This window comes from Hemiscyllium ocellatum, chromosome 4 (genome assembly GCF_020745735.1).
Source record: "Hemiscyllium ocellatum isolate sHemOce1 chromosome 4, sHemOce1.pat.X.cur, whole genome shotgun sequence".
Lineage (NCBI taxonomy): Eukaryota > Metazoa > Chordata > Chondrichthyes > Orectolobiformes > Hemiscylliidae > Hemiscyllium > Hemiscyllium ocellatum.
In genome coordinates, this window is record NC_083404.1 from 110,226,537 (window position 1) to 110,250,859 (window position 24,323).

General features: G+C 42.1%; 1 protein-coding gene across 1 annotated transcript in view; it reads right to left on the reverse strand.

Moving 5' to 3' along the window:
- Positions 1-24,323, reverse strand: part of LOC132815489 (corticotropin-releasing factor receptor 2-like) — a 207,933-nt gene that overhangs the window by 81,485 nt on the left and 102,125 nt on the right. Inside the window, exon 4 of the mRNA XM_060824454.1 lies at positions 13,782-13,867. Coding sequence (XP_060680437.1) covers positions 13,782-13,867 — 86 coding nt within the window. The remainder of the gene's footprint in view (positions 1-13,781; positions 13,868-24,323) is intronic.

The window sequence follows — 24,323 nt, forward strand, 5'->3', positions numbered from 1 at the left end:
AATTCTCTGAGATTCAGAACGCACTGCTCAACAAAGATGAATGAAGATAGAGTGCATGGCTGGAAAGAAAGTGTAGCACTACCTCAACAACACATAGGACAAAAGTTCAGACTTAACTCGCATGTCCACATTGGCAACTTGGTTACCCACAGAGACTTCCAAAGTGTGCAGTGAGACCAGGTCTTATTAGGTCATGATTTGGAGATGCTGGTGTTGGAGTGGGCTGTAAAAAGTTAAAAATCACACAATACCAGGTTATAGTCCAACAGGTTTATTTGGAAGCACTAGCTTTCGGAGCGACGCTCCTTCATCAGGTGGTTGACCACCTGATGAAGGAGCAGTGCTTTGAAAGCTAGTGCTTTCTAATAATACTATTGGACTATAACCTGGTATTGTGTAAGTTTTAATTTTATTAAGTCATACCACTTAACTGAGCAATGCTGAGGAGCAACAGAAGACAGCTAAGGGAAGTGTGAAATATTCTACCTGAGCACAGTAATCTCAAAAGAGCACAGAAGGGTGCTAACAGGACTATGGAGCATCAAGTCAATAATCAATGCACTGACAATACATCCACATACCCAGAATAGATAAGGTTGAAATCTATATTTTCAAAGGGTATACCATAACAGGATCTGGAAGAGCTGTTAAAAGCCTGAAATAATAAATGGACACTTAGACTTCTGGACTTGTAAATCCTTATGTTTATATAACCAATTTTGCTATAACCTAATATTTAAATGTTTTGACTTATAACATGTGTTACCACCTTTGGGGTGATATCCCTTTAGGGGATCAACTTGCAAACGATTGAAGCAAATAGATGACGTCACATGACTACATCTCTGTACTGCAGCAATCAAGGCACAGGCCTTATCTGGAGATTACTATGGGCTGTATATGTCACAGGAGATGTCAATAAAGTCACCAGAGATCTTCACATAAATGGAATTAAAAAAAATTAACAATATTATTGAACCTTACTTTTTTCTCCTTTTCCAATTCTTTTCCTTTCCTTTTCTTTCCCTTCTTTCTTCTTTGATCAATCCTTTCCTTAATGTCCCATATAACCGATGCCTTCCTCTTTTTTATCAGTCCTCTTTGTTTTTGTTTCTAATATCCCTTCCTCTCTTCCCTGTTATAACTATTTCCTTTTGTGCACCACATTCCTTTCCCTCCCCCTTTTCCTTTATAATTTTTCATTTTGTTCCTGCAGCACTTTCCCTCCCTTCCATCCTATTCCTGATCCATTCTCTCCTTTACAGGATCCCTTTTCTCTTCCTCTTTTTTTTGTCAGTATGAATTGGAAATGATCCCTCGGTGGTCAGGAAACAGGAATTCAGACTATTCCCACATTTTGAACCTGTACCTGGGGATACTCCATGGGACATTCACTCCCTGAGAGGTTCCCAATTAACTGACAGAGAGACGGGTTCCCTGTTTAATTCGGACAGGCAGGCAGACTTTCAAAGTTTTAGGGGGAATCAGAGACCTTCTAGCTTGGGAGCAGCAGCAGTTTGCAATGCACTTAGTCAAGTGCCAACAGAACACTTCAATGGAAAGCTGCCTCAGAACCGTTTCACAAATATTTAAATAGTAAACAATTACAAGAACTAGGCTACTACTATCCTTGTGGAGGAACTCCTTTACAGGATTACCTTTAACTGTACCTGCACCAAGATAGGTTTCTGGGTCTGATTGGGTGTTCTGCCTATGCCCAGTCTTCCAGTAAATTTCCGCTTATAGGTAGCTATTTCAGTAAACCAGAGGCTGAATTAAAGATTCCAGTTGACTCCTTAAATTGCTGTTATGATTACCTGCCTCACAGGGGCTGGTGCCATGAAATGCATTGGAAAACTGGCATGCTACCCTTATTTGTGAATCCTATCTATTGTATGTGCTAAGATGCCAACCACTATCAGCTTGTGGTAGGGCTATTTTGCTGGCATCTCCCTCTTTCTTTGGCTCCTGAAATAGTCAGTATTTTGCCCACCCCATGACATCATGAGATTGGTGGAGCTTAGTGCAGTCTCAAACATTTCAGAACCATGACCTTATACAACACTGTTCAGCCCCACTCCTGAACCAAGATCAGAGAACTGATCAAACTCAAATTGCCAGAGAAACTCAACAGATCAATTTGCCATCAGTCCTCAGTTCAGTTTGTCAATGACTGTTTTTTTTTGTGTGGTGCACTTATTGAAATTGTAAAGGAACTATTTTCTGAAGATATTTTTTGAGATCTCTGTCCTGGTTTTACTTTGTCTACCCAACTTCGAGAACCCATTACTGATTAGATAATAACTATTGTACTTCTCTGAAGAAAACAAAGCAAAAGGAAGCAGTTGCAGGCAAAAATCCAATTTTTAACTAGGCTACAAATGCTATAGGAAGGATAGAAAGGGGAGCAAGACAGCGGGGGAGTGATGTTTTTGATAAGGATAGCATTACAGCTATACGGAGGGAGGATATTCCTGGGAATATCCAAGGAAGTTATTCGGATGGAAGTGAGAAATAAGAAAGGGATGATCACCTTATTGGGATTGTATAATAGGCTCCCTAACAGTCAGTGGGAAATTATGAAACAAATATGTTAGGATTTCACTTATCTACAAGAATAATAGGGTGATTTTTTTTTAGATTAGATTACTTACAGTGTGGAAACAGGCCCTTCGGCCCAACAAGTCCACACCGACCCGCCGAAGCGCAACCCACCCATACACCCCATACACCACATTTACCCCTTACCTAACACTACGGGCAATTTAGCATGGCCAATTCACCTGACCCGCACATCTTTGGACTGTGGGAGGAAACCGGAGCACCCGGAGGAAACCCACGCAGACACGGGGAGAACGTGCAAACTCCACACAGTCAGTCGCCTGAGTCGGGAATTGAACCCGGGTCTCAGGCGCTGTGAGGCAGCAGTGCTAACCACTGTGCCACCGTGCCGCCCACTATGGTAGGGGATTTTAACTTTCTAAATATGGACTGGGACTGCCATATTGTAAAAGCTTTAGATGGAGAGGAATTTGTCAAGTGTGTACAAGAACATTTTCTGATTCAGCATGTGGATGTACCCACTAGAGAAGGTGCAAAACTTGACCTACTCTTGGGAAATAAGGCAGGGCAGGTGACTGAGGCATCAGTGGGGGAGGATTTTGGGGCCAGTGACCATAATTTTATTAGTTTTAAAATTGTGATGAAAAATGATAGACCGGATTTAAAAGTTAAAGTTCTAAATTGAAGGCAGGCCAATTTTGACGGTATTAGGCAAGAACTTTCAAAAGCTGATTGGGGGCAGGTGTTGACAGGTGAAGGGATGACTGGAAAGTGAGAAGCCTTCAGAAATGAGATAACGTGAGTACCAAGACAGTATATTCCTGTTAGGGTGAAAGGAAAAGCTGGTAGGTGTAGGAAAAGCTGGATGACTAGAGAAATTTTGGTTAAGAAAAAGAAAGAAGCTTCTGTCAGGTATAGACAGGAGAGATTGAATGAATCCTTAGAAGAGTATAAAGGCAATAGAGGTACACTGAAGAGAAATCAGGAGGGCAAAAAAGGGATATAAATAGGGTTAAAGAGAATCCAAAGGGATTTTATAAGTACTTTAAGGATAAAAAGGTAACTGAGGAGAAAATAACACCACACCCTCCACTCTGATCTCCAGCATCTGCAATCCTCACTTTCTCCTAGAGAAGAGGGCCCCTCAAAGATCAGCAAGGTAGCCTGTGTGTGGAGCTGCAGAAGATGGAGGAGATACTAAACCAGTATTTTGCATCAGTGTTTATTTGGAGAAGGATGTGGAAGATATAGAATGTGGGAGAAAAGATGGTGACATCTTAAAAAAATGTCCATATTAGAGGAGAAGACGCTGAACATCTTGAAATGATAAAAGTGGATAAATCCCCAGGACGTTATCAGGTGTACCCTATAATTCTGTGGGAAGCTCAGGAAGTGATTTCTGGGCCCCTTGCCGAGATATTTGTATTATAGATAATCACAGGTGGGGTGTTGGAAGGCTGGATTTTGGCTAACGTGGTAAGATAAAGCCAGGGAACTATAGACCAGTAAGCCTAACATCAGTGGTGGGCAAGTGTTGGAGGGAATCTTCCCACTACTCCTTACCCACTCCAATTTGCTATTGGACCAACAGATTCACATCAGCTACCAAATCACTTGCCCTTTGCTCCTCCCTAAAGCATCTTGATAACAAGAACAACAATGTAAGAATCCTACTCATTGACTAGAGAGCAGCCTTCAACACTATTATCCCCTCGAGACTAATTACTAAACTTAGTGATTTCGGACGAAGCCCCACTCTCTGCAACTGGATGCTCAGTTTACTGACCCACAGGCCACAATCAGAGAAGACTGGGGACAATATTTCATCCTCACTAACACTCAATGCTGGAGCCCCTCAGGGGTGTGTATTCAGCCCCCTACTGTACCCACTGTATATCCATGACTGGGTCGCCAAATACCAGACTAATGTCATTTACAAGTTCACTGATGACACCACCATAGTCGGTCGAATCTCAAATGGTGACGAAACAGACTACAGACGTGAGTTGGAAGACCTGGAGAAATGGTACACTAAGAACAGCCTAGCTCTCAATGCTGACAAAACCAAGGAACTCATTATTGACTTTCAGCACAATGTTACTCATGCCCCCCTACACATTAACAGCACAGAGGTGGAACAAATGGAAAGTGTCAAGCTCCTTGGGAGTGGTCATTCACAACAAGTTTTCTTGGACTCTTCATGTGGATGCACTGGTTACAAAGGCACAACACTGTCTCTTCTTCCTCAAGCAGCTGAGGAAATTTGGCATGAGGGCAAATATCCCTGCCAACCTTTATAGGCCATCGAGAGTATTCTGTCTGGATGTATCACTACCTGGTATGGCAACTGTACTACTCAAGATCAAAGACAGTTACAGAGAGTGGTGAACTCGGCCTAGACAATCACAAAGGCTAACCTCCCATCTATAGAATCTATCAGGCCCATTGTCAAATAAAGGCCTCCAGCATTCTCAAAGATCCATCCCACTCTGGCAATGTTTTTTCACAATCTCTACACATGCACTTGCCAGTTTTGAAACAGTTTCTAACCTATGTTAGAATACTGAATGGACTCTCAAACTCTCAACATTCGCCCGTGCCTGTGTTTTTGTTTTCGCTGCTGTTTACCTATTATTTATTTATCTATGCTACTTAACTCTGTGATCTGCCTGTATTGCTCGCAAGACAAAGCTTTTCACTGTGCCTCGGTACACGTGACAATAAATTCAAATCAATTTACATGTACTTGGAAAGGCAAGGACTGATTAGGGATAGTCAGCATGGCTTTGTGTGTGGGAAATCATGTCTCCTGAACTTTACTGAGTTTTTGAACAAGTAACAAGGAGGATTGATGAGGGCAGAGTGGTGGGCCTGATCTAAATGGACTTCAGTAAGGCATTCGACAAGATTCCCCATGGTAAACTGGTTAGCAAGGTTAGATCACATGGAATACAGGGAACTAGCCATTTGGATAAAGAACTGTCTCGGAGGTAGAAGACAGAAGGTGGTGGTAGAGGGTTGCTTTTCAGACTAGAGGCCTGTGAACAGTGGTGTGCCACAAGGATTGGTGCTAGGTCCACTGCTTTCTGTCATTTAAATAAATGATTTGGATGTGAACATAGGAGGTACAGTTAGAAGTTTGCAAATGACACCAAAATTGGAGGTGTAGTGGACAGTGAAGAAGGTTACCTCAGAGTACCACAGGATCTTGATTAGATGGGCTGAGAAGTGGCAAATGGAACTGGATTTAGATAAATGTGAGGTGCTGCATTTTGGGAAAGCAAATCAGAACAGGACTTATACACTTAATGGCAAGGTCCTGGGGAATGTTGCTGAACAAAAAGACCTTGGAGTGCAGGCTCATATTTCCTTGAAAGCAGTGTTGCAGGTAGATAGGATAGTGAAGGAGGCATTTGGTATGCTTTCCTTTATTGGTCAGAGCATTGAGTATAAGAGTTGACAGGTCATGTTATGGCTGTACAGGACATTGTTTAGGCCACTTTTGGAATATTACATGCAATTCTGATCTTTGTGTGAAACTTGAAAGGGTTCAGAAAAGATTTACAAGGATGTTACCAGGGTTGGAATGTTTGAGCTATAGGGAGAGGCTGAATAGGCTGGGGCTGTTTTCCCTGGAGCGTTGGAGGTTGAGGGATGATCTTATCGAGGTTTATAAAATCATGAGGGACATGGATAGGGTAAACAGACAAGGTCCTTTCCCTGGGGTAAAGGGGATAGGTTGAGGTTGAGAGGGGAAAGATATAAAAGGGACGTAAGGGACAATTTTTTCACACAAATGGTGAAAAACGGTGGTGAGCGTATTGAATAAGCTGCCAGAGGACGTGGTGGAGGCTGGTACAATTGCAGCATTTAAAAGGGGTCTCGATGAGTAAATGAATAGGAAGGCTTTAGAGGGTTGTGTATCAAGTGCCAGCAAATGGGACTAGATTAGGTGGGGTATCTGGTTGGCATGGATGAGTTGGACCAAAGGGTCTGTTTCCATGCTGTACAACTCTATGACTCTGTGACTGTAAGTACCGAGAGGCTTTATAAACAAATTCCTTCAGCATAATGCTGGGTCAGCCCTGTAGCAACAATATATTATTAGGCACAAAACTTAGAACTGCGCAAATTAAAGAGGCGTATACATCTTTTAATTCAGATCTCCTTCAATTTTCTAAGTTCCTGATGCTGTTGGAACATTCGCTTTTGAAAAAAAAAATTGCCATCTAGCTTTATGTTAAAATTTACTTCCACCTTTCCCCCACTGACCCTACAATATATGACGGGTGACTAGATGGTATCAAATTTAGTCTTGCTGTTTGAACGTAAATCTGGTGATGCAGCTCCAATGTAAAATCTGTCTGAGTTTCATTTCCAATGAACGCAATAAAATTTAGCTCACTGATGCCAGTCTGACAGTCAGGGCACATTGAAAATCCACACCTATATTCTTAATATAGTGTGAATACCACGTTGAGTTATATTTTGGTCGGGTTCCATTTGGCTGAAAGAATGTAATCTTCAGTCCAGCTGATGTCCAGAATTCATCAGACATCACTCCAAACACCTATTCTTCACAATTTGCCTCAATGCACTAAATGTAATCAATCTTACACAAACAATTCAGAGATTAGTTGGCAAACAGTGAAAAGAAATTCAGTAAATGTGTCAGTGTATGAGATTGACACAACAAAGCCACTCATTCACTAATGCTGTGCAGGAAAAAGGACCCACACATGTGCCCAATTTACATGTCATTCTGATCCCACAATGTCTCTTAATGCCTTCTGAAATGGCTAAGAAAACTATCCTTTTATTTAAAAAAATATTTTTTCATTGTCTTATCTCTTACTAATTAATATAAATGATAAGAGGACAGAGGATTAAACACAGTTTTAATGACATGCTGCTTTCGTTCACTTTTCGTAACCAACAGTGTAAGAGAACGGAATCATATGACATTACATCAATTCGTTAATGGCATGCATATTAGCATAAGCATTTATTTAAATGATTATATTTGACACACTAAGAAACATGCAATCACAACAGTTCTTATTGATAAAAGTGATGAATTAGTTTTGAAGTGAAATTGCCATTGTTACACACAAAAAGAAATCAGGAGCTGGAAACAGCAACTGAAATGAATAAACAGCCAGTTATTCCATTCTGGTACTATTGTTTGAGGGCAGAATGGTACTACTCTACTTGTTTTAAAGGTTTTTTTTAAATATCAAGTTCAGCTTGCGTGTAAAATTTGTTGTAACCCAGGATGGTTTGTTTCCTCCCGGGTGCCAGGGTCCGAGACGTCTCGGACCGTGTCTTCAGAATCCTTAAGGGGGAGGGTGTGCAGCCAGAAGTCGTGGTACACATTGGCACCAACGACATAGGTAGGAAGAGGGGTGGGGAGGTCATTCAAGAGCTCAGGGAGTTAGGCTGGAAGCTAAAAGCTAGGACAGACAGTCGTCATCTCTGGGTTGTTGCCGGTGCCACGTGACAGTGAGGCAAGGAATAGGGAGAGAGTGCAGTTGAACACGTGGCTGCAAGGATGGTGTAGGAGGGAGGGCTTCAGGTATTTGGACAATTGGACTGCATTCTGGGGAAGGTGGGACCTGTACAAACAGGACGGGTTGCACCTGAACCAGAAGGGCACCAATATCCTGGGGGGTAGGTTTGCTAGCACTCTTCGGGGGGGTTTAAACTAATTTGGCAGGGGGATGGGATCCGGACTTGTAGTCCAGCAAGTAAGCTAGCTGTTTGTCAGGATGTCCAAGAATGTAGGGAGGCTGTGGAGAAGGTAGCACTGACAGGGAATGCTTGCGGACACAGATGGGCTCAAGTGCGTATACTTCAACGCAAGGAGTATCAGAAATAAGGTGGGTGAACTTAAGGCGTGGATTGGTACCTGGGACTACGATGTTGTGGCCATCACGGAAACGTGGATAGATGAGGGACAGGAATGGTTGTTGGAGGTTCCTGGTTACAGATGTTTCAGTAAGATTAGGGAGGGTGCTAAAAAAGGAGGGGGGGTGGCATTGCTAATTAGGAATGGTATAACAGCTGCAGAAAGGAAGTTTGAGGGGGATCTGCCTTTGGAGGTAGTATGGGCTGAAGTCAGAAATAGGAAAGGTGCAGTCACCTTGTTGGGTGTTTACTATAGGCCCCCCAATAGCAGCAGAGATGTGGAGAAACAGATTGGGAAACAGATTTTGGAAAGGTGCAGAAGCCACAGGGTCGTAGTCATGGGCGACTTCAACTTCCCAAATATTGATTGGAAGCTCTTTAGATCAAGTAGATTGGATGGGGCGGTGTTTGTGCAGTGTGTCCAGGAAGCTTTTCTAACTCAGTATGTAGATTGTCCAACCAGAGGGGAGGCCATATTGGATTTGGTACTCGGTAATGAACCAGGACAAGTGATGGGCTTGTTAGTGGGTGAACATTTTGGTGATGGTGACCACAATTCTGTGACTTTCACCTTGGTTATGGAGAGAGATAGGTGCGCACAACAGGGTAGATTTTACAATTGGGGGAAGGGAAATCACGATGCTGTAAGACAGGATTTGAGGAGCATAAGTTGGGAGCATAGGCTGTCAGGGAAGGATGTGGTGGAAATGTGGAACTTTTCAAGGAACAGATAAGACGTGTCCTTGATATGTATGTACCTATCAGGCAGGAAAGAAATGGTCGTGTGAGGGAGCCTTGGTTGACGAGGGAGGTTGAATGTCTAGTAAATAGGAAGGAGGCTTACATAAGGTTGAGGAAACAGGGTTCAGACAGAGCAGTGGAGGGATACAGGATAGCCAGAAGGGACCTGAAGAAAGGGATTAGGAGAGCTAAGAGAGGGCATGAAAAATCCTTGGTGGATAGGATCAAGGACAACCCCAAGGCTTTTTATGTGTATGTGAAAAACATGAGAATGACGAGAACAAGGGTAGGTCCGATCAAAGACAGTAGTGGGAGATTGTGTATTGAGTCGGAAGAGATAGGAGGTCTTGAATGAGTACTTTTCTTCAGTATTTACGAATGAGAGGGACCGTATTGTTGAAGAGGAGAGTGTGAAACGGACTGGTAAGCTAGAGGAGATACTTGTTAGGAAGGAAGATGTGTTGGACATTTTGAACAACTTGAGGATAGACAAGTCCCCCGGGCCTGACGGGATATATCCTAGGATTATGTGGGAAGCAAGAGAAGAAATTGCAGTACCGTTGGCAATGATCTTTTCGTCTTCACTGTCAATGGGGGTGGTACCAGGGGACTGGAAAGTAGCGAATGTTGTGCCCCTGTTCAAAAAAGGGAATAGGGATAACCCTGGGAATTACAGGCCAGTTAGTCTTACTTCTGTGGTAGGCAAAGTAATGGAAAGGGTACTGTGGGATAGGATTTATGAGTATCTGGAAAGACACTGCTTGATTAGGGACAGCCAGCACGGATTTGTGAAGGGTAGGTCTTGCCTTACAAGTCTTATTGAATTCTTTGAGGAGGTGACCAAGCATGTGGATGAGGGTAGAGCAGTGGATGTAGTGTACATGGATTTTAGTAAGGCATTTGATAAGGTTCCCCATGGTAGGCTTATGCGGAAAGTCAGGAGGCATGGGATAGAGGGAAATTTGGCCAATTGGATAGAAAACTGGCTAACCGGTCGAAGTCAGAGAGTGGTGGTAGATGGTAAATATTCAGCCTGGAGCCCAGTTACAAGTGGAGTTCCACAGGGATCAGTTCTGGTCCTCTGCTGTTTGTAATTTTTATTAATGACTTGGATGAGGGAGTCGAAGGGTGGGTCAGCAAATTTGCAGATGATACGAAGATCGGTGGAGTTGTGGACAGTGAGGAGGGCTGTTGTCGGCTGCAAAGGGACTTAGATATGGTGCAGAGCTGGGCTGAGGAGTGGCAGATGGAGTTCAACCCTGCCAAGTGTGAGGTTGTCCATTTTGGAAGAACAAATAAGAATGCGGAATACAGGGTTAACGGTAGGGTTCTTAGTCAGGTGGAGGAACAGAGGGATCTTGGGGTCTATGTACACAGATCTTTGAAAGTTGCCACTCAGGTGGATAGAGCTTGTAAGGCGGCCTATGGTGTATTAGCGTTCATTAGCAGAGAGATTGAATTCAAGCGTCGTGAAGTGATGTTGCAGCTGTACAGGACTTTGGTTAGGCCTCATTTGGAGTACTGTGTGCAGTTGTGGTCGCCTCACTTTAGGAAAGATGTGGAAGCTTTGGAGAGGGTGCAGAGAAGATTTACCAGGATGTTGCCTGGAATGGAGAATATGTCGTACGAGGATAGGTTGAGAGTTCTCGGCCTTTTCTCATTGGAACGGCGAAGGATGAGGGGTGACTTGATAGAGGTTTATTAGATGATCAGAGGAATAGATAGAGTAGACAGTCAGAAACTTTTTCCCTGGGTACAACAGAGTGTTACAAGGGGACATAAATTTAAGGTGAAGGGTGGAAGGTATAGGGGAGATGTCAGGGCTGGGTTCTTTACCCAGAGAGTGGTGGGGGCATGGAATGCGCTGCCCGTGGGAGTGGTAGAGTCAGAATCATTGGCGACCTTTAAGCGGCAATTGGATAGGTACATGGATGGGTGCTTAATCTAGGATAGATGTTCGGCACAACATCGTAGGCCGAAGGACCTGTTCTGTGTTGTATTGTTCTATGTTCTATGTTCTAAAAAGAGCAACCCTAATAACATGGTTTTATCTAAGTGATGCCGTGGGGTGTCAGACAAGAGTGAAGCTGGAACCAATGGTCCTTGTTGACTTAAAGCTAAGCTTGTCACTAACAAGGCCAAATTGACACTTATGAGAATCAGTGACAATAACAAGTTTGTTGGTAAAACTTGGAGCATTCACACGAAAATATGCAGCAAACTTGCACATAATAGGCTTAGTGGAATCTAATTAAAGATGGCAACAAGCCCAAGAGAAAGCTTTCTTTAGCAACTCAATAATCGAAATGTCAATTATTCTTAATGGTACTCTGTGGTGAAGTATACATGGCATTAATAATGTTATAACTCAACAATGACAGAATTCTAACAAATACAAAAGCTTCCCTAGATTTTCTGGGGGTTTATGTATATAGAAAGTGCTCACTTTTTCAAATTCATTACAACCTCTATGCATTCAATAGGTACAGCACGTCAAGGCCAAATTATAAGATAAAAATGATGCAGTAGAATTTTAACAGGATTTCTTATATAACTTCAGAAGAAAATCCATAGAAACAGTGTTAATAATCATTTACATTGTTGGTCCCAGGTCTGATATTCTGCTGCAGTTATACCACGAGATAGGGAGAACTGCTGAAGAAATTTCAGATCGACATTTTTAAGCCCAAGAGAAAGTCACTTGATTCAACTCTTACCCTCTTTTAACATGCCATTGTCCCATTTTTGAAATGAATCCAAGCATTTCCTGAAGCCATTACTGCTGTCAACTCAAATCCTGTCTCTGACAAACAATCAACTGGGTTGAATTCATGTAATGGCTTTCATGTCCTTAGGATATGTCAAAGTAAATGCTTTTTGATGACATTTACCTACCTAACTAATCTGGGGTGTTGCCAATGGCCTTGGGGGAGATATGGCATTGGGGAGTTGGAGGTGTTGTTGACCTTAGGGAGGAGTCTGTCCCAATAGACGAGATGCCAATTCCAATACATCCCAATAATTGACAATCAATCAATCGGTTGGTGGTGGGGCAGGTTGGGAGGTCACATGGAGGTGAGTGCTAATGGTTTGTTGCTAAGGAGGTTGGGTAGGATCGAGGGCCTCAAGGTGGGGTAGATTGGAGACCTCGAGGTGGGGAGACTCAGTGACATCAAGGTGAGGAGGGTCGGAAGTCTCGAGGCGAGGAGGGTCAGGAGTCTCGAGGTGGGGATGGTAGGAAGTCTTGAACTGAGGAGGGTTGGCAGTCTCAAGGTGGGGATGGTAGAGAGCTTCAAGGTGGGGAGGGTCAGGTGTCTCGAGGTAGGAATGGTAGAGAGTCTCCAGGTGAGGATGGTAGGGAGCCTCGAGGTGGGGACGTCAGCAGTCTCAAGGTGGGAATGGTCGGGAGTCTTGAGGTAGGGAGGGTTGGGAATCTCGAGGTGAGTGAGTGAATGAGTGAGTGATCGTGGTCAGGTAATGCATTGAACCCAAGACTGGTAATGCACAGATGAGGAGAAGGTTGGGGCAGAAGTAGACTGAGGCTTCATGGTGTTGTGGAGAGGGCACAGTTGGAGACCTGTTGATGGGGCGAGAGGAATGTCAGAGACCTGGTACTGTGGTTGACTGGGTGGAGGTTTCTGGTGTCAAAACCCAATGGTTTCTTAAGCACCTTTACCCAGAAGGCAGGAGTGAAGGGACTTATGTCTTCAATCCATCACATTCGCATCTCGATTAAATTGCTGCAATTCCCATTGCTCACGTCATCCAACTGCAATAAATCATCTCAATGATATCTGACCAATGCTGTGCAGAACAGCATCGTTTGACATTTGGCCTAGTGAGCCTGGGACTAACTTTGACTTCATTCTTCCCATGTGAAGCTGTTGAAACAGGAGGTCATTCCATCATTTGCCAATATAATTTAGTTGCGTGTTCCCTGATGAGTTCTGATTTCATTTTTCAATTATCAGTCTAGTTCTGCACCATATGTGGGCAATGGAAAACACACTAAATGTTGCCTTCCACTCCCCACACTGAAAAGCAATATCCCTCACTAAACAAAATGTTCACCTTAAATGTATAACTATGACTGAATTGGAAACTTCCATCAAGTCAATCAAAGTGGGTCCAGAAGCATGACAGAAGGCTACAAGCTTTAGGATACGTTGAATTCTATATCACCCAAAATCATGGTGCTTCCATGTCATTTTGAACAACTACTTAACAAACTTGTTACCATCTTAGTATAGGAGGCAAAATGCGCTGGGAATGGCCAGCCAGAGGAGTGCTAAGAGGCTGATTGTAATGAAAACATAAAGTCCGGGCTGGGCAGATGTTGTAGGGCAGCATTGAATTTTCAGTAACATTCAGTTCAAGGTCAGAATAGCTGAAGATTGGGAGCAAGATATCCAAACTCATCCTCACAATGTTTGTGCATGGCCCGTTGGTGAATTAGAGAATAAAATGATAAGGAACATGAACCCTCTCACAAATAAAACAGACCCTTATGAGTTGAAGGAAAAGGCAGTGCTATAGTTAGCAATTACAGTCCATAGCAAGACCAGACCAACCTTCTCCTCTAAGATGGGCTCACAGTGGGAGTAATTGATTCTAGAGGCCCATGTTCCATTTCCGGTACATTCTCTGTACACACTTCCTGTAAAAGCAAAAAAAAAATCATACGATCAGGTCTGTGACAAGAAACAGTGGAAATAAAAGTGAAAAGTTATTATTTTGTAGTCATTCAGGGGTGTGTCGCTGGCATTTATTGTCCATCCCTAGTTGCCCTGGAGAAAGTAATAGTGAGCTGTCTCCTTGAACCATTGCAGTCCATGTGCATTCATGATTTTGATAAACAAAAGGTTTTTTAATAAATCTTAAACTTTTTGAAGTGTAGTCACTTTTATAGTTAGAAAACAACAGCAAACTTGTATGAAGTTCCCACAAACTGCAAATAAAAGAGATTTAAAATGAGCAGACCATCTGTCTTAGATACTATTTACAGGATAAATTTTTTTTAGAACAGCAGGGTGAAAGCCCCATTGACATCTTCAAAATAGTGCCATGTGGTGGCATGTAGTGCAATTATAGTGACTAGAGAGGCCTTTCAGTATATCATCTGGAAGATAACGTCTTCAATATTGCAACACTCCTTTATATGGGCTTTATTGGCAGAGGAATTGAGTTCCGGAGTCCTGAGGTCATGTTGCAGTTGTATAAGACTCTGGTGCGGCCTCATCTGGAGTATTGTGTGCAGTTTTGGTCGCCATACTATAGGAAGGATGTGGAAGCTTTAGAACGAGTGCAGAGGAGGTTTACCAGGATGTTGCCTGGAATGGTAGGAAAATCTTATGAGGAAAGGCTGAGGCACTTGGGGCTGTTCTCATTGGAGAAGAGAAGGTTTAGGGGAGATCTGATAGAAGTGTATAAGATGATTAGGGGTTTAGATAGGGTAGATACTAAGAACCTTTTACCGCTAATGGAGTCAGGTGTTACTAGGGGACATAGCTTTAAATTAAGGGGTGGTAGGTATAGGACAGATGTTAGGGGTAGATTCTTCACACAGCGGGTTGTGAGTTCATGGAATGCCCTGCCCGTATCAGTGGTGAACTCTCCTTCTTTATGGTCATTTAAGCGGGCATTGGATAGGCATTTGGAAGTTATTAGGCTAGTATAGGCTAGGTAGGATTCGGTCGGCGCAACATCGAGGGCCGAAGGGCCTGTACTGCGCTGTATCCTTCTATGTTCTATGTTCTATATCACATCGTTCCATAAAACAAAAGAAAGTTTGAGAGTGGCAAATAACTCTCTATAATCAACCCATTTCACATTGGCACCCAAATAAAACTTCTATTTTCCTTCCACCCTTTACAACCTTTGACTTTCATCCTTTCCTTAGGTCTCCCAGAGTGAGTGAATTATTTGCTTTGTAAGTATCTAATATGAGACAGTAAAAGAAAATCCTTTTTCTTAATTTTTCTAAAAAGCAACGTAGAAATCTTGAGCTGAGCTTCTTTTTCATGCCAGTACTTCATTTTTTTGAGAATGCATGCTAACCAAGGTCAAACAGCTTCTGTATCTTGCAATAGACTGCCCTGCTAATCATTACACTTGACAGCAGATGTGAAGGTACTTCATGCTCTGAGACTATTTCAAATCCTACTGCTTCTGAGAAGTATTTGAAGGGCTGACTCCATATGAGGATTAAAGAGCCACAGCTCTTTAACCCTCATATGGTAAAATGTTTAGGATCAGCATGTTATTGCCTGGAAGATTTCCACAAGTTCCACTTTATAGCAATATGACAAAAAAAAATTGCTAGTGGGATAATTTACAACTTCACTGGGGTCTAATCTGACAAGGTGGTTACTTGCTTGTTACAGAATCAGTTTAATTTTAGTTCAATTTGGAATGAACAGGAGTTAGGTTCTATCATTGTCCAACTGCCCTCACTTCACAGTTCAGTCAAGTTTTTCACCTTCCATTATCATCCAGCATTTCCCTCTGAAACAAGGAAGATCAGAATAGAATAGTGTACTCAACTATGCGGTTGATTACATGTATACCACTAAGGCTCTATCAGGCAAGTTGTCATTTAGATGGCACGCTACCAGGTTAGGGCTTTGGACTCAGCATCCCAATTGGGCATGGGGAGAGAGAGAAAAAAATAACACTCCCACAGAAAGAAGAATGTGTCACAGCATTCCTTTAAACTCAATCTCTCAGTGAAAGTACAAAATATGGTAATAGATCATTGGAGCATTTCGCAATGCATCAAACATAATGGCTGTAGGCAATATCTGTCAAAGTGCATAACCTGAACTGCTCTAGAAGGTTCCACTTCACTGGCCCATATGCAATTAAGTACAATTTTCTATTGAACAAGACTTTCAGTCATCCATAATGTCAAATAAGCTTTGCTGAATGGGTGTCAAAGTTAAATCTAAATTTTATTTTGTCCTTGTCTGGTGATAGACAGCCAGTCTCTTTCATTGGAGGTAGAACAAGTGTCCACTGGAGAATAACGTCATTTAGAGTGAGTGATTGCAAATAAAGGGATTCAATTGTCAGTATCTTCAGACATTAAAAACTGTGAATATGCTGTGGTATCTGGACCCAGCTGACCTGCTGTCCAAAACTCCAGCAACAGAGACTGACAGCTGGGGGTTACTGATAACAGGGATACAAAAGTGTTCAATGCCAGATACTTATTGCTCAGGCTCACAATGCTTGAAACAGCCATTTTAGACGTAGCAATCGCTGCCTAGTGTCCTGAGAATTGCTCTTATGCATGAATCAGTGCTTCTGATGAGGATGGATAAATGACCTACAAAGAAATGCTTGCTTGCATTTATTTTTTAATCTAATGCACTGAACAGGAAATGGATGGGATTAGACCTGTTGGCCATATTACACTCAACTCAACTTTATGTTTTATCAAAATCCTGCCCTAGTGCACAACAATGCAATGGAAGGAGAGAAGGAAAGCAAGTAGTGGAAGAAATTTAGCAAGATGTTTATGTAGTGTTTTCCATGATTTCAAGGTGCTACACGCAATTAAGTACTCTTGAAGTGTAATCACTGTTTTCGAATAGTGCTCGATTTGCAAACAGCAACGCAATAATGACCAAAAAAAATCTGTTTTCAATGACATTGAATGAGTGATAAACCTCTAGGCAAAGGCAATTTGGATAACTCCCTCAATCATCTTCAAAATAATGCCATGGATTCTTGTTCATCCACTCAGGAGAAAGTGAGGACTGCAGATGGTGGAGATCAAAGTCAAGAGTGTGGTGCTGGAAAAGCACAGCAGGTCAGGCAGCATCCAAGGTGCAGGAGAATCAACATTTCGGGCATCACAATTCCTGAGAAAGGGCTTATGCTTGAGACATCAATTCTCCTGTTCCTCAGATGCTGTCTGACTTGCTGAGCTTTTTCAGCACCACACTCCTCCACTCAGGGCTTTGGGTAACATTTCATCTAGGAAATGGTATTTCCAGTGGGAATCATGTACTCAATTCTTCACTGCCATCAATTTCTTCACTTGGTTGTGACCCCAAGGCCTGGTGTTGGATTTGACCTCACAACATTGGGCCTCAGAGGCCATCACGCAGCCAAGCGAGGACTCTGGCAGATAGAAAAGTGTACAATGCCTTATCATTACCTCACGTTTGAATGTTATTTGGGGAAAATCATATAGTCATTGTCTGCACAGCAAAATCCTAAAAATTCAGACAAAAGATAGGTTATGGGGCAGGATAGGTAATTATTGAGTTGGATTTGGCAAGATACAGTGAGAAAAATTCAGGCCTCACGGCAACAAACTCTCCAAAAGTTCAGTGCAACTCGGTCTTACCAAAAAAATGCAAGATTTATCTCGAAGTCTTTTCAATAGTGTTCATTTGGGAATGAATGCAGCCCAGGAGATTGGGAAAATTCCCTACTTTCCTCCAATGTTATCCTCATTTGTTGTGTATCTACCTCACATATAGATAAGGCCCAGGTTTAATATATCATTGAAATACTACCAGTGGTTTATAATCAGAAACAAAAACAGAAGTTGCTGGAAAAACTCATCAGGTCTGGCAGCATTTGTGAAGAGAAATCAGAGTTCATGTTTCGGGTCTGGTGACGCTTCCTCAGAACGGGTCTCAGTGTTTTACAATGTTGCACTCCTCCAGTAGTACAATCTAATTGTTTTAGAATTGGAGTATTAATCCAAACTATGTACTTAAGTCTTAAACCAAAATATACAGATATAAAGAGAAGTAGACTATAGCCCTAATCATGTTCCTGCTGCAGTTAGTAAGTGTAACCTTTTGCTCTACACGCCCTCCATCTGTACTAATGTTAAATTCTTCCAGAAAAAAACTTGGATCAATTTCAAGAGCAACACCAGCAAATTTCTATTTGGCTACTTAAGGCAATCATTCTTAATGCTTCCAGAGGTTTTGCTTCCACTGTCTAACCTTTATGTTAACTCTTTGCATGCAGAAAATATGGTAACTCTCAATCTTGACTTTCCTTTTAATACGTCCAAACTCATGTTCCCTTTTCTTACCTTAGTAATACAATCTAAAATACTACTCCAGACTTTTATATATTTTTCTCTTAACTATTTTGTTTATCACTATAAGGTCACTTCTGAGATGTAGGGGAAAATGAGGACTGCAGATGCTGGAGAGGAGAGTTGAGATTGTAGTGTTGGAAAAGCACAGCAGGTAAGGCAGCATCCAAGGAGCAGAAGAATCGACGTTTTGGGCATAAACCCTTCATCACTTCTGAGATGTATCTTTTAAAATGTTTTATTCTATCTATTTTTTTACAACTAAGCGCACAAAAAACTAAGGATCAGCCACGTGTGTAAAATTCAATTGTATTTTGGAAATTTGACTCCTTGAGCAGCACGGTGGCACAGTGGTTAGCACTGCTGCCTCACAGCACCAGAGACCCAGGTTCAATTCCCGCCTCAGGCGACTGACTGTGTGGAGTTTGCACATTGTCTGCGTGGTTTCCTCCGGGTGCTCCAGTTCCCTCCCACAATCCAAAAGTGTGCAGGTTAGGTTAAATTGTGCTAAATTGCCCGTAGTGTTAGGTGCAGGGGTAAATGTAGGGGAATGGGTCTGGGTGAGTTGCGCTTCAGCGGGTCAGTGTGGACCTGTTGGGCCGAAGGGCCTGTTTCCACACTGTAGGTAATCTAATCTTTACGGATCTGTTCTTAGAAGTGTAAGATCTGTTAGAATTCTTTAGCTGACAAATGAGCTCATTCTTCAGAAGAAAAGGACAAAGTAGTCCTTTCTCAAATAGTAATATTTACTTTCAGTTTCCCAAAGATGCTTTGACTAAGTGACATTCTTCAATGTTCTGCTCTGATGAAGAATTACCAGATTCAGAATGTTGGTTCTGCATTCTGCCCATTGATGCTGCCAGATCTGCTGAGTTTCACCAGAAATTTTTGTTTTTGTTCAGATCGCCAGCATCTGCAGTTCTTGTTTTATTCTTCAATGTGGGTCAAGGCAGAAAGAAATGAAGTTCACGAAACTTGTCCAGATTCAGGGCTTCACTGGACTTGAGCAATTATCAAGGAATCTTGGATATGTTCTTCAAAATATCCAGTTCATTCATTTTAATAATCAGAAAATTGTGTGATCTCAGTTGTGAGTCCTTGTATGCAAAGCTCCACATCAAAAAAGTGAAGAATCAGAAAACAGACCCTCCAGTGTTGACAGGAGAAAGTGAGGACTGCAGATGCTGGAGATCAGAGCTGAAAATGTGTTGCTGGAAAAGCGCAGCAGGTCAGGCAGCATCCAAGGAACAGGAGAGTCGACGTTTCGGGCATGAGCCTGAAGAAGGGCTCATGCCCGAAACGTCGACTCTCCTGCTCCTTAGATACTGCCTGACCTGCTGCGCTTTTCCAGCAACACATTTTCACCTCCAGTGTTGACAGGCTGACTGACCTGGGATGACAATACACACAACAGCATCACACACAAAAGTACACTTTGCTTCTCTAAACAAAATTGAAATAATAATAATTCATTGCTAAAGACATCCCAGTTTTAAATAGTTAAAAGCATTTGGAGAGCTTCTCTGTCAAATCACTAGCCATGAAGTGACAGAATTCATTGCCAAGGTGTTAGTCTAGATACCACAGCAGATATTGAGTGACTAGCTTAGCTCCATTCCTTTCACCTATTTGAGAATTATACCTGAAACTTACAGATCAAATAGGTCAGGCTTAGCTGGCTTTTTTTCAGTCAGGATTATGTCAGCTTCTGTTAGTTTGTAACACTGTCACCTTACTTCAAACTTACTTACTGGGGAAATCCATTATTTCCGTAGGATAAAAGCCTCAAGGGAAACAGACAAAAATAGTTAGATGCAGATGAGGTCTATCCCAAATAGTATCTCATCAAACAATTGAAAAGGCCGCACTGCAGAATTTGAGGATACAATGCAGACTGGCTGTCCAATGCAGCACTGAAGGAGCAGTGTATTGCCAAAGATGCAGACCTTTAGATGAGGCATAAGTTTCACCCTGTGCAGCTGAATGTCCAAAATTCATTCAGAACAATGGAGAAAATATGGAACATTCTGATCAGCAGTTTTCCCTCATTGGATCTCATTATTTTAGAGTTACATATGCAATCATTCCCACATGTGCTGAGTTTTCTAGTGCAATTTGGTTTCTTTCATAATCCACATTACAGGTCCCAGGTGAGGTCATTACAACATATTAAAATAAGGACCACTGGATGCAGCCTTGGATTACTGCTGATGGTATACAAAAGGAGTTAGAATAGACTCTGAAACACTGGGTATAGTGATGGCCAGGTTAGCTGAGAAATGCAGAAAGCAGCTTTTGAGTTTGAGGTTTGTGGAAAAACTAATTATTATTTACAGCAACTGGGAATAACTTTTGGAGCAAATCTTGTTGGCATTCTGCCCAGGTGTAGTCTTCTCAGCGTAAAATTGAAATGCCAAAAAGAATTACAAGCTGAAGTGCTGCATGAGAACTTGAACTCAGAAATTTCTGATTGGAAGATAGGTCCTGGAGTAACTCATTCACACTTTTCCAGCCTTCTGTTAGATCATGGCTGGTCTGTGCTTCAACTCCATTCACTCTCCTTTTCTCCTTGTGCTCGATTGTGCTTGATCTGTGTCTGAGGTTCCAAGATGAACAGGAAGTATTGACAGTTTGTCATGATTTTGATCTTAGTAAACTTGGACTAATTGTCTCTTACTTTACAGAGAAATTTTGAATAATAATTCAAGAAAATGCACATTGGGAGGTTGGGTGTAGAGGCACACTGTGCTCCTGCAATAACTTGTCTTTACACAGAGACAATAGACAATAGGTGTAGGAGTAGGCCATTCTGCCCTTCGAGCCTGTACCACCATTCAATATGATCATGGCTGATCATCCTTAATCAGTATCCTTATCTCCATAACCCTTGATTCCACTATCCTTGAGAGCTCTATCCAACTCTTTCTTAAATGAATCCAGAAACTGGGCCTCCACCGCCCTCTGGGGCAGAGCATTCCACACAGCCACCACTCTCTGGGTGAAGAAGTTTCTCCTCATCTCTGTCCTAAATGGTCTACTCTGTATTTTTAAGCTGTGTCCTCTGGTTCGGCACTCACCCATTAGCGGAAACATGTTTCCTGCCTCCAGAGTGTCCAATCCTTTAATAATCTTCTATGTCTCAATCAGATCCCCTCTCAGTCTTCTAAACTCAAGGGTATACAAGCCCAGTCGCGTCAGTCTTTCAGCGTAAGGTAGTCCTGCCATTCCAGGAATTGACCTCGTGAACTTACGCTGCACTTCCTCACTAGCCAGAATGTCTTTCCTCAAATTTGGAAACCAGAACTGCACACAATACTCCTGGTGTGGTCTCACCAGGGCCCTGTACAGCTGCAGAAGAACCTCTTTGCTTCTATACTCAATCCCTCTTGTTATGAAGGCCAGCATGCTATTAGCCTTCTTCACTACCTGCTGTACCTGCATGCTTACCTTCATTGACTGGTGTACAAGAACACCCAGATCTCTTTGTACTGCCCCTTCACATAAATTGATTCCATTTGGTAGTAATCTGCCTTCCTGTTCTTGCCACTAAAATGGATAAACATACATTTATCCACATTAAACTGCATCTGCCATGCATCTGACCACTCACCTAACCTGTCCAGGTCACCCTGTAATCTCCTAACACCCTCCTCATATTTCACCCTGCCACCCAGCTTAGTGTCATCAGCAAATTTGCTAATGTTATTACTAATACCATCTTCTATATCATTAATATAGATTGTAAAAAGCTGCGGTCCCAGCACTGATCCCTGCGGTACTCCACTGGTCACTGCCTGCCATTCCGAAATGGAGCCATTTATCACTACTCTTTGTTTCCTGTCAGCCAACCAACTTTCAATCCAAGTTAGTACTTTGCCCTCAATACCACGAACCCTAATTTTGCTCACTAACTTCCTATGTGGGACTTTATCAAAAGCTTTCTGAAAGTCCAGGTACACTACATCTACTGGATCTCCCTCGTCCATCTTCAGAGTTACATCCTCAAAAAATTCCAGAAGATTAGTCAAGCATGATTTCCCCTTCATAAATCCATGCTGACTCTGACCTATCCTGTTACTACTATCTAGATGCGTTGTAATTTCATCCTTTATAATAGACTCCAGCATCTTTCCCATCACTGAGGTTAGATGAACTGGTCTATAATTTCCTGCTTTCTCTCTCCCACCTTTCTTAAAAAGTGGTATAACATTAGCCACCCTCCAATCCGCAGGAACTGATCCTGAATCTATTGAACTTTGGAAAATAATCACTAACGCATCCATGATTTCTCAAGCCACTTCCTTCAGTACCCTGAGATGTAGACCATCAGGCCCCAAGGACTTATCAACCTTCAGACCTAACAGTCTCTCCAACACCAATTCCTGGCAAATATAAATTCCCTTAAGTTCAGGTCCTTCAGCCACTGTTACCTCAGGGAGATTGCTTGTGTCTTCCCCAGTGAACACAGATCTGAAGTACCAATTCAATTCTTCTGCCATTACTTTGTTCCCCATAATATATTCCCCTGTTTCTGTATTCAAGGGCCCAATTTTAGTCTTAACCATTTATTTTGCCTTTCACATACCTAAAAAAAGCTTTTACTATCCTCCTTTATATTTTTGGCCAGTTTACCTTCGTACCTCATTTTTTTCTCTGCATACTTCCTTCTTAGTAATCCTCTGTTGTTCTTTAAAAGCTTCCCAGTCCTCAGTTTTCCCACTTATCTTTGCTATGTTATACTTTTTCTCTTTTAACTTTATATGTTTCTTAACTTCCCTCATCAGCCACGGCCACCCCATGCCTCCTCCTAGGACCTTTCTTCCTTTTTAGAATGAAATGATCCTGCATCTTCTGCATTATACACAGAAATATTTGCCATTATTCCTCTGCTGTCACCCCTGCTAAGGTATTGCACCACTGAACTTTGGCCAGCTCCTCCCTTATAGCTCCATAGTTCCCTTTATTCAACAGAAATATTGTCACTTCTGATTGTACCCTCTCCCTCTCAAATTGCAGACTGAAGCTATTGTATTATGGTCACTACTTCCCAATGGCTCCTTCACTTGAGGTCCCTGATCAATTCTGGTTTGTTGCACAATACCAGATCCAGAATTGCCTTCTCCCAGGTAGGCTCCAAAAGGCAGTCCACAAAGTCTCTTTCTTGAGGTCAAATACCATCCTGATTCTCCCAGCCTACCTGCATGTTGAAATCCCCTATAACAACTGTAGTAACATCTTTGCAACAGGCCAATTTCAACTCCTGATTCAACTAACATCCGACATCCAGACTACTGTTTGGGGGCCTGTAGATAACTCCCAAGAGGGTCTTTATACCCTTAGAATTTCTCAGCTCTATCCATACTGACTCTACATTCCCTGATTCTAGGTCCCCCGCGCAAGGGACTGAATATCATCCCTTACCAACATGGCCAAACCACCCCATCTGCCCGTCAGTCTGTCCTTATGATAGCACGTGTAGCCTTGAATATTCATTTCCCAGGCCCTGTCCACTTGAAGCCACATCTCAGTTATCCCCACAATATCGTATCTGTCAATTTCCAAAAGAGCCTCAAGCTCATCCATCTTATTTCTAATGCTTCGTGCATTCATATATAGACATTAGATGGGAAATCAAAAATATTGCAGAGAGACACTCATTTATTGAAGATGGGGTACATTCTTGGGAGAGAATTATACTTTGAATCTAATCCAGATGCAGTGATGTGATACCGGGCTACTGGAAGAATTCTATTGTCAACCTTCAGCTAAATGAAAATAAATACAAAATAAAGAAAATTTAGTGTAACAGCCAGCAAAGAATGAACATAGGTTGCAATATTCATCACTGTACTGTAGCTTAATCTGAAAGATCTGTGTAGGCCCATGACAACCATTTAGATCCCAATTAATCTTTGAATGCTCAGATGATTCCGTCCTTCAATGTTTTTCTCTTTTCAATTCCTGTCACTATTCACAATCTTTTTTATTCCCAGCACAAAAAAAGTCAATTCTATCCCTGCCTTCTTTCTAAATTTGGAGATTTGAT